This window comes from Silurus meridionalis, chromosome 29, assembly GCF_014805685.1.
Source record: "Silurus meridionalis isolate SWU-2019-XX chromosome 29, ASM1480568v1, whole genome shotgun sequence".
Lineage (NCBI taxonomy): Eukaryota > Metazoa > Chordata > Actinopteri > Siluriformes > Siluridae > Silurus > Silurus meridionalis.
In genome coordinates, this window is record NC_060912.1 from 145,641 (window position 1) to 163,687 (window position 18,047).

General features: G+C 41.5%; 1 protein-coding gene across 5 annotated transcripts in view; it reads left to right on the forward strand.

Annotated features, from left to right (window-relative positions):
- Positions 1-16,567, forward strand: part of LOC124381931 (growth factor receptor-bound protein 10-like) — a 27,053-nt gene extending 10,486 nt beyond the window's left edge. For 4 of the 5 annotated variants that reach the window (XM_046843893.1, XM_046843891.1, XM_046843892.1 and 1 more), the window contains 13 exons: positions 2,513-2,648; positions 6,572-6,728; positions 7,727-7,842; positions 9,308-9,382; positions 9,895-10,032; positions 10,344-10,454; positions 12,263-12,361; positions 12,675-12,752; positions 12,908-13,024; positions 13,397-13,463; positions 13,561-13,648; positions 13,753-13,846; positions 13,963-16,567. In XM_046843893.1, the coding sequence (XP_046699849.1) occupies positions 2,513-2,648; positions 6,572-6,728; positions 7,727-7,842; positions 9,308-9,382; positions 9,895-10,032; positions 10,344-10,454; positions 12,263-12,361; positions 12,675-12,752; positions 12,908-13,024; positions 13,397-13,463; positions 13,561-13,648; positions 13,753-13,846; positions 13,963-14,109 (1,423 nt within the window). In that variant the 3' untranslated portion in view covers positions 14,110-16,567. Of the gene's footprint in view, positions 1-1,788; positions 1,832-2,512; positions 2,649-6,571; positions 6,729-7,726; positions 7,843-9,307; positions 9,383-9,894; positions 10,033-10,343; positions 10,455-12,262; positions 12,362-12,674; positions 12,753-12,907; positions 13,025-13,396; positions 13,464-13,560; positions 13,649-13,752; positions 13,847-13,962 lie in introns of all 5 variants that reach the window. The other variant, XM_046843895.1, reaches the window with a different exon arrangement.
- The last annotated feature ends 1,480 nt before the right edge of the window (positions 16,568-18,047 follow it).

The window sequence follows — 18,047 nt, forward strand, 5'->3', positions numbered from 1 at the left end:
TCACCACCTATCGATCTCCTCACCATCTCCCTCACCACCTATACGATCTTCCTCACCACCTATATGATCTCACTCACCACCTATACGATCTCCTCACCATCTCCTCACCACCTATACGCTCTCACTCACCACCTATACGCTCTCCCTCACCATCTCCCTCACCACCTATACGATCTCCCTCACCACCTATACGATCTCCCTCACCATCTCCCTCACCACCTATACGATCTCCCTCACCACCTATCGATCTCACTCACCACCTATACGATCTCACTCACCACCTATACGATCTCCTCACCATCTCCCTCACCACCTATACGATCTCCCTCACCATCTCCCTCACCACCTATCGATCTCCTCACCACCTATATGATCTCCTCACCACCTATACAATCTCCTCACCACCTATACGATCTCCTCACCACCTATACGCTCTCCCTCACCATCTCCTCACCACCTATCGATCTCCCTCACCACCTATACGATCTCCCTCACCATCTCCCTCCCCACCTATCGCTCTCCCTCACCATCTCCCTCACCACCTACGATCTCCTCACCATCTCTCTCACCACCCATACGATCTCCTCACCACCTATACGATCTCCCTCACCACCTATACGATCTCCTCACCATCTCCCTCACCACCTATACGATCTCCTCACCACCTATACGATCTCCTCACCACCTATACGATCTCACTTACCACCTATATGCTCTCACTCACCACCTATACGCTCTCCTCACCATCTCCCTCACCACCTATCGATCTCCCTCACCACCTATACGATCTCCTCACCATCTCCCTCACCACCTATACGATCTTCCTCACCACCTATATGATCTCACTCACCACCTATACGATCTCCTCACCATCTCCTCACCACCTATACGCTCTCACTCACCACCTATACGCCTCCTCACCATCTCCCTCACCACCTATACGATCTCCCTCACCACCTATCGATCTCCCTCACCATCTCACTCACCACCTATATGATCTCACTCATCACCTATACGATCTCACTCACCACCTATACGATCTCACTCACCACCTAAACGATCTCATGTACCGCTCACACGATCTCATGTTCTGCTCATACAATCTCCCTCACCACCTATACGATCTCACTCACCGCTCATACGATCTCACTCACCGTTCATACAATCTCACTCATCGCTCAATCTCAATCACTGCTCATACAGTATTTACAGTCTTACTCACTGCTCATACAGTCTCACTCACCGCTCATACGATCTCACTCACCAATTATACAATCTCATTTACCGCTCATACAGTCCCACTCACCACTCATACAATCTCACTTACCACATATACAGTCTCACTCACCGCTCATACGATCTCACTCACCACATATACAGTCTCACTCACTGCTTATATGAACTCCAGGCACTCATTGCTCAGTCTCAATCACTGCTCATACAGTATTTACAGTCTTACTCACTGCTCATACAGTCTCACTCACTGCTCATACGATCTCACTCACCACTCATACAATCTCACTTACCACATATACAGTCTCACTCACCGCTCATACGATCTCACTCACCACATATACAGTCTCACTCACTGCTCATACGATCTCACTCAATGTTCATTTCTTTCCGTCTGTAGTGTTGTGCAGTATATGTGTAGTGTTGTGTAATATTTGTGTATTGTTGTGTAATATTTGTGTAGTGTTGTGTTATCACTCTGTTTCTGTCCTTCCACTGTAAATCCCATTTCTCTTCTCTTTTTCTCTCTGGTTTTTCTTTCACTTGCTCTGGCAGCAGGGTGTTACACCCACACACATCATCAGGAGTTCACTCCGAGGTTTCTGACCACACACACACACACACACACACACACACACACACACACACACACACACACACACACCTTTCTCTGACTTCTCAATGAACTCCAGGCTTCATTTTGTTGTAGAGCTTCAATAGAGCTGCAGTTTATTCTGACCAACAAATGGAGTTTTACATTTGCACAACAGTGTACAAGTGCACAAGTGTGGTTACACTACAATGTGTGAGTGCAGATGTGGTTACACAACAGTGTGCGAATGCAGATGTGGTTACACAACAGTGTACAAGTGCAGATGTGGTTACACAACAGTGTACAAGTGCAGATGTGGTTACACAACAGTGTACAAGTGCAGATGTGATTACACAACAGTGTACAAGTGCAGATGTGATTACACAACAGTGTACAAGTGCAGATGTGATTACACAACAGTGTACAAGTGCAGATGTGATTACAACAACAGTGTACAAGTGCAGATGTGATTACACAACAGTGTACAAGTGCAGATGTGATTACACAACAGTGTACAAGTGCAGATGTGATTACAACAACAGTGTACAAGTGCAGATGTGGTTACACAATAGTGTAAGAGTGCAACTTTAAGATCCTGTGTCACATGAAATTGGAAATGTGAATAGATGCAGAGTGTGTGTGTGTGTGTGTGTGTGTGTGTGTGTGTGTGTGTGTTGCTCCCTAAAGGAGATTACAGCAGGAGGAGCAGCAGATTCGTCCTGCGTCTCTGCCCGCGATCCCGAACCCGTTCCCTGAACTGTGCAGTCCTGCAGGTTCCTCCTCCCTCAGCACCGACTCCATGCCTCACACTGCAGATGTGCATGTAAGAGTTACACACAACCATCCTTATTTATTTATTTGTTTATTTGGCTTTCTCTGTTACCTGAGGTGTAGCTGTAGATGTGGGTGTAGATGTTCAGATCCAGCTGTGGAATCATTATGAATGATCTGCATTAATAATTAAGGTCCTCAGAAGGACAGATGTTTGATGTTTCATATTTGTGGTACATGTTTCTGTTAGGTGTTTAGAGTATTTTTAGAGTGTTTTGAATGAGTCTTGCAACTCAACGAACATCTCACGAACGTCTCTTACATGACTTCTTTAAACAATTCGTCCATCCGTCACTCATGAAGGTTCTTCTCCGACACTGGTGCTGATAGAGAAATGCACTCTGTGTGCAGCAAGATAAAGAACAAAGCCACTTGAGATTGTGTATATTTATGTTGCGTAACTAAGTGCATATGAACAGTGCAGTGTGTGTGAGTTACAGGAGATCCTGTGTAAATACACGTCCGTCTCCTTCTGGCCTTCAGCCTCCTACATATCTCTCCTCAGTATCCTCTGAGCGGAGGCACTTCCTGAAGAGCTGCAAGTCGTTTTCCTTTCACACGCCTGTGTGTTGTGCTGCTTTCTGAGCACCTCCACATCCCTGCCAACATCTTAACGCTTCCTTCCTCCTTTCTGCTCTATCTGTTCTTTTCACACGATTCCCAGTACACTGCACATATCCTCTTCATAAATATATCAAAAACACTTTATTCTGCATGTTCTTGTTGCCATGAAGCACTTCTCTGGCAGTTTCTTCATTTCACCATTCAAAATATTTAGAGGGAGTCTGAGTGATGGTCTGAGCAAAGATCAGCAACGCCCCACCATAAAAACATCTCCACGTTGTCTGGAATCACATTCACACGCTCAAGAGTTTATTGTTGGAACTCACTGCTGCAAATGATTATTGTTTTGGATGATGTGGAATATGTGAGTCAGATAAATCAGTCAGGATGAGACTGAAGGCCTTCTGGTTCCTCACACTTTCTCTGCAGCAGAGTAGAAAGTTGTGGGGGAAAGATTTATATTTACATTTAGCAAACGCCCTCATCCAGATCTACATCCAAAAGTGCTATTATCTAATTATCTTATAAGCTATCAATCTAATTACCTGCATCAATGTAGAATGAGGAGAAAATTAAAGATGTATTTTTTATTTGAACTTTTTCTTTTTTACACAAATCAATACTTTTATTGCTGCAAGTTTGGGGAGATTAATTTATAATTGACAGTGTTGGATGAAGTACACAAAGCAGGTGCTTTACAATTATCATGAGCACAAAAGCTTCTTTATAACTTCTTAAAATGAATGACGTAAACGAGACCACAGGTTTTTGTGTTCGAGTTCGAGTCTGTAGTTTCTTCCACATTTATTCCTCTCTAAATGTTCTGCTTGCTGTTGAACCGACGCTATACTGGATATTCCTGTTTAGTAAATACCACCAAGCAGCAGTGGTGGTTTTAGCTTGAAAGACGCCCTCTGGGAAAACCACACCATGACCCAACATCTCCCCCATTCATTAGTTTCAGCTTTAAAAACCTTGTCTCTGCTTCAGCTTCAGTCACTGGATGAGTGAGAACATGTTTTCACAGCAGTCCACAAAATTGTATACATTTCTGAAAGCTTAATTTTATGTATAAATATTCACCATAAATACATTTACTGCACAATTAAATACACACTTCATTGTGCACCATTTATCAAACACTCAGAACCAAGAACCATAAAACTCCTTGGCTATTCGGCATAAGATACATACAACATCTATCCTTCTATTATATGACTTTTAATTTCTCCTTACTGAACTCAGTTCAGGACCAGTACAATCACAGAAAACCTTTATGACATCACCTCAATTAGGGAACCAAATCAATAAGTGCCCACTGCACAATGCCGCCTGAGATCCTCCAGCACTGCTCCACTGGTACCACCTTCTCTCATGGTAAGAGGTATACTTTAAGAATCTTATCTGTTCTGGCACCTAGGTGGTGGAATGAACTTCCTCTAGATGTCTGAACAGTGGAGTCTTCAAGCGATGGTGAAGACCTTCATCTTACTCAAACACTGAAACTAACACTTTCGAAGTTTGCTTTGTTAAAAAAAAGCTCAGCAGAGCAGTACTCTGGACACGGGCGTGCTAAATGATGAAAATGTAAGTGTAGTTTAAACTCGCTGTACTGAAGCTGATTTAGCAGTCAGCAGGAAGGAGGAACTTTAGTACATTTCTCAAGTATCAGTAGTTTATCAGAAAATCTTCATATCAGGACATTTTTCCTTCTCTGCATTCAGATGTGTAATATTTTTGTTTTGACAACTATGAAGTGAGAGCATGAGGAATGTTGAAGGAGAAGCTGTGGTGAGAGCACCAGCGTAACCCCACAGTTCTGCTGAGAGTGTGTGGAGTGCAGGTTCTCTCACTGTGTGTGTGTAACTATAGAAACTCTCTCCTTATAAAAGTCTGATGTGCAGGAGAATGGAACACTGAACTGCATCCATCATTCATATAGAGTTCTCCTACATCACTCCTTTTACTGTTCATACTGAAGTCCTTTCAGGAGACGGAACTTTTATACTTTTACTCCAGAGAAATGGAAAAGGAGGAATTTGATGAGATTTAAACAGATGATTGGTAGTTTTGCTCAGGTACAGTAAACAGTAGACAGTGTCAAATTACCTGTAGGATCATTAATATGTCACATCTGCATGGCTCACACACACACACACACACACACACACACACACACACACACACACACACACACACACACACGTGCAAATGTGTGTGAATCTTTTTGCATGTGGTTTGTTTGTGTGTTTGAGAGTGTGTGTGTTTGAGTCTGTGCATTTGAGTATGTGTGTGTTTGAGAGTGTGTGTATGTGTTTGAGAGTGTGTGTATTTGAGTGTGTGTGTGTGTGTTTGAGAGTGTGTGTGTATTTGAGTGTGTGTGTTTGAGAGTGTGTATTTGAGTGTGTGTGTGTTTGAGAGTGTGTGTGTGTGTCTGTTTGAGAGTCGTGTGTGTTTGAGAGTGTGTATAAGCGTGTGTGTGTGTGTGTGTGTGTGTGTGTGTGTGTGTGAGTATTTGAGTGTGTTTGAGAGGCGTGTGTGTGTGTGTGTGTGTTTGAGTCTGTGTATTTGAGTATGTGTGTGTTTAAATGTGTGTGTGTGTGTGTGTGTGTCTGTTTGAGAGTCGGTGTGTTTGAGAGTGTGTGTACTTGAGTGTGTGTGTGTGTATGAGCATGTGTGTGTGTGTGTTTGAGAGTGTGTGTACTTGAGTGTGTGTATATGAGTGTGTGTGTGTGTGAGCCATGCAGATGTGACATATTAATGATCCTACAGGTAATTTGACACTGTCTACTGGATTCTTGTGGATGGACTTCACTCCTGTACCTGAGCAAAACTACCAATCATCTGTTTAAATCTCATCAAATTCCTCCTTCCTCCTGTGAAATACGGCACACACTCGACCCTCAGGAGACTCACAGATCTTAATCTGCTCGAGCAGCGTGCAGTACGTGCCTCTCTCCTTTCTCTCTCTCTCTCTCCTCTTTTTCTCTCTCTCTCTCCTCTCTCTCTCTCTCCTCTTTCTCTACTCTCTCCTTTCTCTCTCTCTCTCTCTCTCTCTACTCTCTCCTTTCTCTCTCTCTCTCTCTCTCTCTCTCTCTCTCTCAGTGTAAAAATGCCATTCTTCTCTCCCGTGTGCTGTCTGTACTCTGCAGTAAAGGTAAGACTCAGACTCCTTGTAGAATTACATTTTTGAGCTCTTCAGAGAATCTGGCATTAGAAGGTTTTGTGTGTGTTTAAGACACTGTGTCTCAGGGCATGTAATGAACAGTCGTTCTCCTTCTTCTGTCTCATCTTCTCCTGAAACCCAGGAGGTGTTTGAAATGATCCTGAATGTGACTGTGTTGTCTCCAGATCATCAGGATCTTTAGTGAAGATGGTGTTGGGAAGGTGTTGGAAGTTCCTGCTCATATGGCCGCTAGAGATGTTTGTCAGCTCCTGGTTTATAAAAGTCACTGCCTGGATGACAACTGCTGGACTTTAGTAGAGCATCATCCATTACTTGGACTGGGTAAGTGTGTGTGTGTGTGTGTGTGTGTGTGTGTGTGTGTGTGTGTGTGTGAGTGTGTGTTTGTTAACATGGACACGCTTGGAAATTCCTGGTTCTTATCACAGATTAAAGCCCTGCTGCATTTTTCCATGTGGTGAAGGAGAGTGTTATTATGGCAGTGTATCAGTTACACCTTCACACATTTCATAGCTGAGTTGTAAAGTTCTCAAACACACGACAAGATGATGAACTTGTCCTTGTAAAATTAAGTATTTTGCGAGAAGTTTTCATCTGCAGTGATCTCTGATGGTTGTGTGTAATTCCACTGGGGAGAAACAGTGTCCTGAGAAGCGACTGAGTGAATTCATATTCTCAGGACACTGTAGATTTTGGTTTCGGCGCTAACGATAGCACAACGTTATGGCAACCTTCCAAAAATGTTCCTCTTACATAAGCCATCAGCTGCGAGGCTCCTGAGCTCTGATCAGCCTCACTGCTCCACACAATCTCTCTCTCTCTCTCTCTCTCTCACTCTCTCACTCTCTCTCTCTATCTTTCTCTGTGATTGCAATAGAATGGTGATGTTAATGGAAATGTTGGTGGAGATGTTAATGGAGATGTTGATGGAGATGTTGGTGGAGATGTTGATGGAGATGTTGGTGTAGATGTTGGTGGAGATGTTGATGGAGATGTTGATGGAGATGTTGGTGTAGATGTTGATGGAGATGTTGATGGCGATGTTGGTGTAGATGTTGATGGAGATGTTGCTGCAGATTTTGGTGGAGATCCGAATCATTAACCTCATAATGAAACACATCATAAAATCATCTTCTTTAACACTATAGTTTTGGTCCATGCAGGTTAATACTGGTGCATATAAAGTTTCTTTACTTTACACACACACACACACACACACACACACACACACACACACACACACTTACTCACGCTGTTATCCTAATAAACGTTTCTCTTGTGTGTGTGTGTGTGTGTGTGTGTGTGTGTGTGTGTGTGTGTAGAGAGGTGTTTGGAGGACCATGAGCTGGTGGTTCAGGTGCAGGCCTGCATGTCTCCAGCGAGCAAGTTCCTCTTTAGGAAGAACTACGCCAAGTACGAGTTCTTCAGAAACCCACTGGTGAGAAATCAACACCTTTGGCTTTATTAGCTGAGGAATAAAATATGAAATATAAAATATTAATCCAGATAATTCCTAGATGTTCTTTCTATCATGAGTCTAACATAAATAACACATTGTTCATCATTTCTTTTCTTTATGATGAGAGCAGCAGAAACCCTACAAAGCAAAAAACACTCCAACTGTCACTGCTCTAATAAAGAACTTTGTTTTATAGTTGTAGATAAAATCTTATGGACAAAATGTGAATGACATGTAGATGAGATGATGATATGTTTTAGATGAGATGATGAGATGTAGCTGAGATGTTGTGGAGGAGATGTAGAGGAGATGTATCTGTAAATGTATGTTATAGTAGTGGGCCATGCATTTGGTACCAGGGTCTTCAGTGAGGATGTAATCGACTTAATCCACCTCTTAATACACCACTATCACATCGCAAAAAAGAAACCATCAATACAATACAAAAACAAAATATAACAACACGTGCATTACAGAGAGACGTTTCACATACAGAGGTAAAAACCATTTTACTAAAACAACAAACCCAGTTACACTCCAAACCTCTACACTACAACCACAACTGTGCACCTACAACATCTGGAGCAGTTCAGAATCTATATTTGTCTAATAACATGACAAAAACATTAAAATGTAAAAAAAAAAAAACCTAATCACCAGAGATGCTCATAATGTGCAGCGCCCCCCAGAGGCTGTAATCCAGTGGTACCGCTCGTATTCACTGGTCTGGAAGTGAAGAACAAACCCTTTCCCGGGCTGAGACACGCTCGCTAGCTTCAGGGTTGGTGACCTCCTCACCATGTCTCGCTTTGGATGGATTTTTAAGTGTCTGAGACCAAATAAATTTCAATTCCTCCATAGGTATAGAAAAGTCTAACTCAGATGTATGAACGTGTGCAGAGCTACACACGTGTTTTACCAGTCGAACTCGGCCGTAACAGTTTCCCTCTGACCAACCAATCAGAGGACGGAACAATGCTGACGCTATTCTGGGCCAGTGAGCTGCCCTGTGAGGAGAATCTGAAATCTGATTGGATAAAGAAACAGAGCTGTTGGTAATATTCTCTATGGTAAAAGTCCAGCAGTACTGATTCTGAAGGCTCTGAGCAGATTAGATTCACATGGCAGCACATAGAGTCTGAAATCTGATTGGACAAAAAATCTAACATCCACATACACGTACTGGAAGCAGTGCAGCCGAGAGAAACACTACCACATGAAGAGAAGAAACTGTTGGAATAAATTTATACAATTTCATGGAACAAATATTAGAATTTATATAGTAAATGTAGGTCAGTAATTATGATAGTGTAGTGCAGAGAAGGGTTTGCTGGCCCTGACCGCCCGACACTGGTGTGTTATCTTTTTAGTTAATTAAATGATTAGCATGCTAACACTGTTAATGTTCTATTGTAAATAAAATCTCATTCTCTCCGTCTTATAGAACTTTTTTCCAGAACAAATGGTGGCCTGGTGTCAGGAGTCCAACAGCACAATCCCACCATCTCAGCTTTTGCAGGTAAACACACACACACACACACACACACACACACACACACACACACACACTGCAGTAGAGTGAAGTAAGAATGATGATGGCTGTAATATGACTCAGCTCGGAAACACTGTGTTTGTGGATTGAGGTCAAATCTCACCACACTGATGTACTTTAGCTAAATGTTATGTCACGACTTTTCTTCTTGTGTGTGTGTGTGTGTGTTTGTGTGTGTGTGAGACAGGAGACATGGTGGTGTGTTTGTGTGAGACAGGAGACATGGTGGTGTGTGTGTGTGTGTGTGTGTGTGTGAGACAGGAGACATGGTGGTGTGTTTGTGTGAGACAGGGGCCATTGTGGTGTGTTTGTGAGTGAGACATGGTGGGGTGTGTGTGTGTGTGTGTGTGTGTGTGTGTGTGTGTGTGAGAGACAGGAGACATGGTGGTGTGTGAGACAGGGGGAGAGGGAGATTTCTCAGTGGAGAAAAGCTAAATAACTAGTCTCTAGATGGTTTCCTGCTCTCCTCCCCCATACAGAATTTCTTGAATTCCAGCTGCTACCCTGAGATCCAGGGCTTTCTGTACATGAAGGAGACAAGCCGCAAATCCTGGAAAAAGCTCTACATGTTCCTGCGTCGCTCTGGACTCTACTACTCCACTAAAGGGACATCTAAGGCAAGCTGAACTTCTGTGATCCTTGATGTGTGTGTAGAAAAGAGGCAGTGGTTATGGTTAAGACCTGAATTTCCATCCAGACTGTGTGCAATAAACAACACACTGATACATAAAAATGATTTTGTAAGTATGGTGTTGGAGCTTTAATGATTGGAATTGTCCGGTTGTGGTGTTGATACTGTGTGTGCATGTGTGTGTGTGTGTGTGTGTGCGTGTGTGTGTGTGTGTGTGTGTGTGTGTGTGTGTGTGTGTGTGTGTGTGTGAGTGTGTGTGTGTGCCATTTCTGATCATTGTGTGTGTGTCATGTTCAGGAGCCCAGACATCTGCACTTGCTCTCAGATCTGGAAGAAAACAGTGTGTTCACCATGATGACAGGCAGGAAGGTGCACAACGCTCCCACAGACTTCCAGTTCTGCATAAAGGTACCAGAAGCACACAAAAAGACCACAGTGTACATTTAATTCCTATAAATATCAATTCTACACTTTCATTTAATTCTTATTATTTGTTTTATCACTTCATACACACCTACAGTGAGGAAAATAAGTATTTGAACACCCTGCTATTTTGCAAGTTCTCCCACTTAGAAATCATGGAGGGTCTGAAATTGTCATCGTAGGTGCATGTCCACTGTGAGAGACATAATCTAAAAAAAATAATCCAGAAATCACAATATATGATTTTTAAACTATTTATTTGTATGATACAGCTGCAAATAAGTATTTGAACATCTGTCTATCAGCTAGAATTCTGACCCTCAAAGACCTGTTAGTCTGCCTTTAAAATGTCCACCTCCACTACATTTATTATCCTAAATTAGATGCACCTGTTTGAGGTCGTTAGCTGCATAAAGACACCTGTCCACCCCATACAATCAGTAAGAATCCAACTACTAACCTGGCCAAGACCAAAGAGCTGTCCAAAGACACTAGAGACAAAATTGTACACCTCCACAAGGCTGGAAATTGCCAAGCAGCTTGGTGAAAAAAGGTCCACTGTTGGAGCAATCATTAGAAAATGGAAGAAGCTAAACATGACTGTCAATCTCCCTCGGACTGGGGCTCCATGCAAGATCTCACCTCGTGGGGTCTCAATGATCCTAAGGAAGGTGAGAAATCAGCCCAGAACTACAGGAGGAGCTGGTCAATGACCTGAAAAGAGCTGGGACCACCGTTTTCAAGGTTACTGTTGGTAATACACTAAGACGTCATGGTTTGAAATCATGCATGGCACGGAAGGATCCCCTGCTGAAACCAGCACATGTCCAGGCACGTCTTAAGTTTGCCAATGACCATTTGGTTGATCCAGAGGAGTCATGGAAGAAAGTCATGTGGTCAGATGAGACCAAAATAGAACTTTTGGGTCATAATTCCACTAAAGCGTGTTTGGAGGAAGAAGAATGATGAGTACCATCCAAGAACACCATCCCTACTGTGAAGCATGGGGTGGTAGCATCATGCTTTGGGGTGTTTTTCTGCACATGGGACAGGCGACTGCACTGTATTAAGGAGAGGATGACCGGGGCCATGTATTGCGAGATTTTGGGAACAACCTCCTTCCCTCAGTTAGAGCATTGAAGATGGGTCGAGGCTGGGTCTTCCAACATGACAATGACCCGAAGCACACAGCCAGGATAACCAAGGAGTGGCTCTGTAAGAAGCATATCAAGGTTCTGGCGTGGCCTAGCCAGTCTCAGACCTAAACCCAATAGAGAATCTTTGGAGGAGCTCAAACTCCGTGTTTCTCAGCGACAGGCCAGAAACCTGACTGATCTAGAGAAGATCTGTGTGGAGGTGGGCCAAAATCCCTCCTGCAGTGTGTGCAAACCTGGTGAAAAACTACAGGAAACGTTTGACCTCTGTAATTGCAAACAAAGGCTCCTGTACCAAATATTAACATTGACTTTCTCAGGTGTTCAAATACTTATTTGCAGCTGTATCATACAAATAAATAGTTAAAAATCATATATTGTGATTTCTGGATTTTTTTTTAGATTATGTCTCTCACAGTGGACATGCACCTACGATGACAATTTCAGACCCTCCATGATTTCTAAATGGGAGAACTTGCAAAATAGCAGGGTGTTCAAATACTTATTTTCCTCACTGTATATTCTTATAACCATGTAGTTGTTTTGTGTGTGTGTGTGTTTGTGTGTGTTGGGATGGAGGTGAACTGAAGAACTAAAAATAATAATGATAATAATAATTATTTGTTCGTTTAATAACAGCCTTCTAAAGGTACAGCAAACCTGAAGGATCTGAAGATGCTTTGTGCTGAAGATGAGCAGAGCAGGACATGCTGGATGACTGGCTTCAGAGTGTTTAAGGTACACACACAGACACAGACACAGACGCAGACACACACACACACACACACACACACACACTGTTACTGTATGTTGCAGCTATAAAATAACTTGCAGATGAGTGAACCTGATGATGTATCCTGGTTGAAGATTGAGCCACATGACTTTGATCAATATTTATATTTATTTCAATTAAAACTGCACCATGTGATTTATTTATATTAATTGTAATACTTTACTTGGACAGAAGATGTAACATTTAAAGGTTATTAACAAATATACAGTGCATTGTGTAGATACTAATAAATAATGTTTAATAAACATGTGTGTGCAGTATGGAATTCTGCTCTACCAGAACTATAAAATTCCTCACCAAAGACAGACTCCAGTCTCCAACTTCACGACCCCAGTGGTGATTATTCAGCTTTGTTTTTTATGATACAGTTTTCTAAACACTTGTTCCACCTGCTCAGATATCACTACACTGAGAAGGTACTGATTTGATTAGAGTAATTTAAGAGGATTTTTTTAACACTTGGCAGTTATGTTGATTTGATTTCTCTGTAGAGGAGCATCTCTGAGAACTCTCTAGTTGCCATGGATTTCTCAGGGAGGACAGGACGCGTGATTGACAACCCTGTGGAAGCAATGAGTGCAGCCATGGAGGAGGGACACAGCTGGAGAGTAAGTTTATTTTTTTATATATATTTATTTATTTACTGTGCCGTATTTGTGTAGCTGCATGTGAACAAATAGTTTGCAGGAGGATTGTAAACATTTCCAGTGGTTTCTATGTTGAAGAGGAACATCGTGTCATTTTCAGCTCTTCTTTTCATTTGAAGGAGTTTGTGGGTTCGAGTAATGTTCTGTGAAAGTGTTCAGTATTTTACTGAGGTTGGATTTGATCACTATGTGCAAACTGCATTTCTGAAACTTTTGCAGAAATTCTCTGTTTGTTAAAAACTTTAAACACAATTTTACAGAAAAACCCTGAAGCTCACAGAGCTCCTGATGTTCATTCATTATATTTATACTGTATCATTTATTTGTGTGTAGAAACGAAGTCAGCGAATGAATGTTTCGGGCCACACGAGTTCTCCACATCCATCATCTTTAAATTCAGGTACACATGCAGAAATACACTGTTCCAGTGTTCTCCATGTACAATTTATACAGTAAGTGTAGAAAACAGTATAAATGATGGGTTTTGATGTCTGCAGCGATCCACAGAACCCAGCTGTGGTTCCACGGACGCATCATGAGGGAGGAATCGCACCGTATGATGATTCAGCAGGGGCAGGTGGACGGGTAAGAGGCTCAGACTCGAGAGTATCTACATGATGTCTAAGACTTTATGGTAATTGAGATTTTCAGGTTTGAGGTTTGTTCAGCTCCATGTCTTTTGTCTTAAGGTTGTTTCTTTTGCGGGATAGTCAGAGCAACCCAAAGGCTTTTGTTCTCACTCTGTGCCATCATCAGAAGGTCCGACACTTCCAGATCTTGCCTGTGAGTCCCTAAGTTTTTCTCTGATCATCACATTGTATCTAATACAGAGGTCACAAAATCTCTATATTTTTAAATCAGCCCAGACTGAAGGTCTTGTGTTTATTTTTGTTTGTCAGTATGAAGAGGATGGTCAGATCTTCTTCAGCCTTGATGATGGTTCCACCAAGTTCACAGACCTTATCCACCTTGTGGAATTCTATCAACTTAATAGAGGAGTTTTGCCCTGCAAACTTAAACACCCCTGCACCATGGTGGCCTTATGACCCCCTGCACTCCTGATTTTTGCACCAATGGTTGAGAAGATAGAAAAAGAATAAACACTGTTCCTTTTCTCAGCGTCTCTACCGCAATCACCGGATGTCTTAGACCTGAAGACCATTTTCTGATTCTTTTTTTTTTACTTTCTCCTGGAATCATCATTTTGTCCAGTTGATTTTATTACTCGTTTTCAAGCCAGTGTAACTCACCTGAAGATTTTATCCAGTAGAAGTCCTCAGTGTCATCCTGCATTAGACACACTCACAAAAAATACCAAAAAATCTTCATCATCTCTTCTGTTGCTTATGTCTTCTAATGTTACTTGATTGGTATCAGTGGGATTTGCAGATGTTTTCGTACATCTGCATATGCGTGCACTTTCGAGCTGAAAACGGGTGTCCCACTGTACCACCTTTATCCCCTCGCCTCAGCTCACCCCTCCTGTGCCCCGGCTCCTGGTTAGAAAGCCTTCGTACAGAATTCCTGTGTGTTAATTGGATTACAGCTCAAGACAGACTTTCATTCTGTCAGAGGCTCTAGAGACACAGTTACAGCTGATGACTGATGCATCACGTTATGAATCAGCAGACCTGGAAGGCTGATTATCATCTCATCTGTTGCATTGTGCTCAGTCTAAATTATACGTCACCATGTTCCTCTGCCTTAGAGACCGGAGCGCTCTGGGATAAGGCCATGTGGCGTTCGCTCAGTCTGGAGAATGAGACCTTCCACAGGAAACTTCCACGTGTTGCTGGATAAATTCATTTAAAGCCATGGATAAAATGCATCGCTTTAATTATTTAAAGGGACAAAAAGTCACTTTTAAATTAAGTGCAATATTTGAAAGTTCAGCATGTGGGGGAGTTCAGGAAACGTGCGACAGCTTTAAAAACTTGACCCATACTCACGTTTCTGATGTCGACAAGCAGAGCACAATCACGGAGTTAAACCATTCGCTCTCTTCTGACTATGTAGCAACTTTATTTTTATTATTATTTTACTAAATCCTGTATAGCTATAAATATGTATTACTTTTACATCATTTTGCTGTTTTGAGCCACATGAACAAATGAAAGGTTTAAAAAATTCCCCATTTGTAGCTTGAATTAACACGTGATCTGAATCAGCATTAAATATTCAGGTGGAACTGCACACAGAGTGAGTAGGGTTAGTTACAGTAATTACTTTACTACAGTCATTTACTCTATTAGAATATTGAATCATTAATGGTCGTGTCCTGATGTGGTCTAATCTGGAAAAATCTCCTCTTTCAAAAAGTTTTAAACACCCTCGAGTCTGACCAGAAGATTCGGCTCTCGGCAGATATAAATAAAATCTGTAGGTCTGCTTATGTTATTCTGTAAGACCAAATTCTTCCAAAATTCCACCACAGACACACTGCAGAAACGAGGCCTTGAGATGTTTATGCTTCTGATTTACAGACCATCAGTGATGACGATGTCCTGCTCACTCCAGCATCTTCACAGCTGACACCATATTTCCAGTTAAAACTGGGATCTTTCTATAAAGATGTGTGTGTGTGTGTGTGTGTGTGTGTGTGTGTGTGTGTGTGTGTGTGTGTGAGAGGGGAAAGAAATTTTGATCTCAATGCATTTAAACGCAGGCGAGTTTGTTATCCAGGTTATTGACATACAGATGTTAATGCACATGTTTCTGTGAGATACAAGTGGAGCCAAAGAGAAAACCTGAACACTTAAAGAAGAACGTTTGCATTTCTCCATGAGGAGATCAGCTCCTGCACCGAATACAAACCTGTGAATATACCACAGGACACAATGCAACAGAAGCCTCCATGTCCTACACTGGCACAGCAAGACTACGAGCACCTCCTACAGCCGACGCTCACGCTGACGTGCACACGTCTAACAGAGCAAAGAACACCACTGAGAGATTCCTCAACAGAATTCAGTAGAATAACTGAGTACAGCCCTAATCTGTGTGTGGAAATGAAGAACAGCAGCATTTTAAATAAAAACCTGCACTATGCTGAAAAGGAAATCTATTACAGGGTCTGGGGCACGTGTCCGCTAGTCGAGTCTCCTCAATCCCAAGATGAAGAAAATGTATAGTAAGACCAGGCTGAAAACCATCTCAACACAGCTGATCTCCTGAAGTCTACAGGTGTGGATCCTGGCTGCAGTTCCATGCAGCATTTAATAGCAACATATACATTATTTTCAGTTTCTGAGTGTGTGAAGCGCAAATGCTCGATCTAATCTACAATTATGTAAACAGTTTGGCTCCAAAATGAAACGAAGACTCAAGTATTCCATAGACGATGTTTGCTTTGTGTTTGATCTCAGTGATTTAAATCAGACTGATTATAATATCATCTGTTTCATTTGTGCCACAAAAGCCTTTTTATTCAAATGTGTTCAAATTATGTTAAACTGTGTTGCACGTGACTGAAGAATGATCATAAAGTAAAGAATAAAGACCAAATGTAAAGGTTTCATCTCATCATTATCTCTGTAGATCTCACTCACCTTCATCTCTGTAGATCTCATTCACCTTCATCTCTGTAGATCTCACTCACCTTCATCTCTGTAGATCTTTCACCTTCATCTCTGTAGATCTCACTCACCTTCATCTCTGTAGATCTCACTCACCTTCATCTCTGTAGATCTCACTTACCTTCATCTCTGTAGATCTCACTCACCTTCATCTCTGTAGATCTCACTCACCTTCCTCCATAGGGATTTGCCACGTTGCATGTTTGCTCATTTCAGGTCTCAGTAGCAGTTGTTTGTTACTTTGCCGCCATCTAGTGGTCATTTGCAAGACTAAAAAAGGCACCAGGAGCACATTATATAATTCAGGTAACATCAGTCTACTATATTTATAAAAAAGACAAACTATGTGTTTATTATCAGCCTTGACAGAAAGCATGTACTCAAAAAGTCACAATTAATTTAATAATATCAAAAAGCAAGCTAGGAGAATAAAATACAATTATATCAACGCTGGAACTCATGTTTGTCCTGGATTTTTTTCAGTAAGCCCAAATAATAACATCTAAAATCATTTATATTTATGTTAAATAATTATTTGCAATATTAAGGATTGTAATAAAATGCTGTTATTCACTACTGGGACTACATTTATAAAGGCATGTATTAAATAAACCACTACATTTAGAGAAATCAGTCTTTTTATTTATAAGTTGATTAAAGTTGAACTTGTATCCAAAATAGAAAAAAATAATACTATAAATACACAAATAAACTTTAAACACAAGATTAACATAAAATATGCTGCGTCACATAACAAAAAATGCAATAATTAAAATACAAAACAATCCATTAAAATAATTACATACACGTTAATAAACCTCTTAACTGCTTTTTATTTATTTTAATAAGATGGATGACTGATAGAACTACATAAAATAAATAAATATTCTGAAGAACAGAGATATACCTTCTTACCTTTTCACAAAAGAAATTTACCTGAAGGTAAACACCTCCACTCCTAATAGCAAACAAAACATAGCGCCCCCAAAGGCAGGAAGAGCACATTACATTATGCCCATATACAAGCACACACACACACACACACACGCTCACTCATATATATAAATATACTGATATACCCCATGTTCCTCCTCTGCACATGTCCAAACCATCTCAATCTCACCTCCCTCACCTCGTCTCCAAAACGTCCAACATGCGCTGTCCCTCTAATAAACTCATTTCTAATCCTGTCCATCGTCGTCACTCCCAACAAACATCTCAACATCTTCAGCTCTGCTACCTCCAGCTCCACCTCCTGTCTTTTACTCAATGCCACTGTCTCCAATCCATACAACATCTCAGGTCTCACCACAGTCCTATAAACTTTCCCTTTCACTCTCACAGATACTCTTCTATCACAAATCACTCCTGCTATCACTCTTCTCCACTCACTCCACCCTGACTGCACT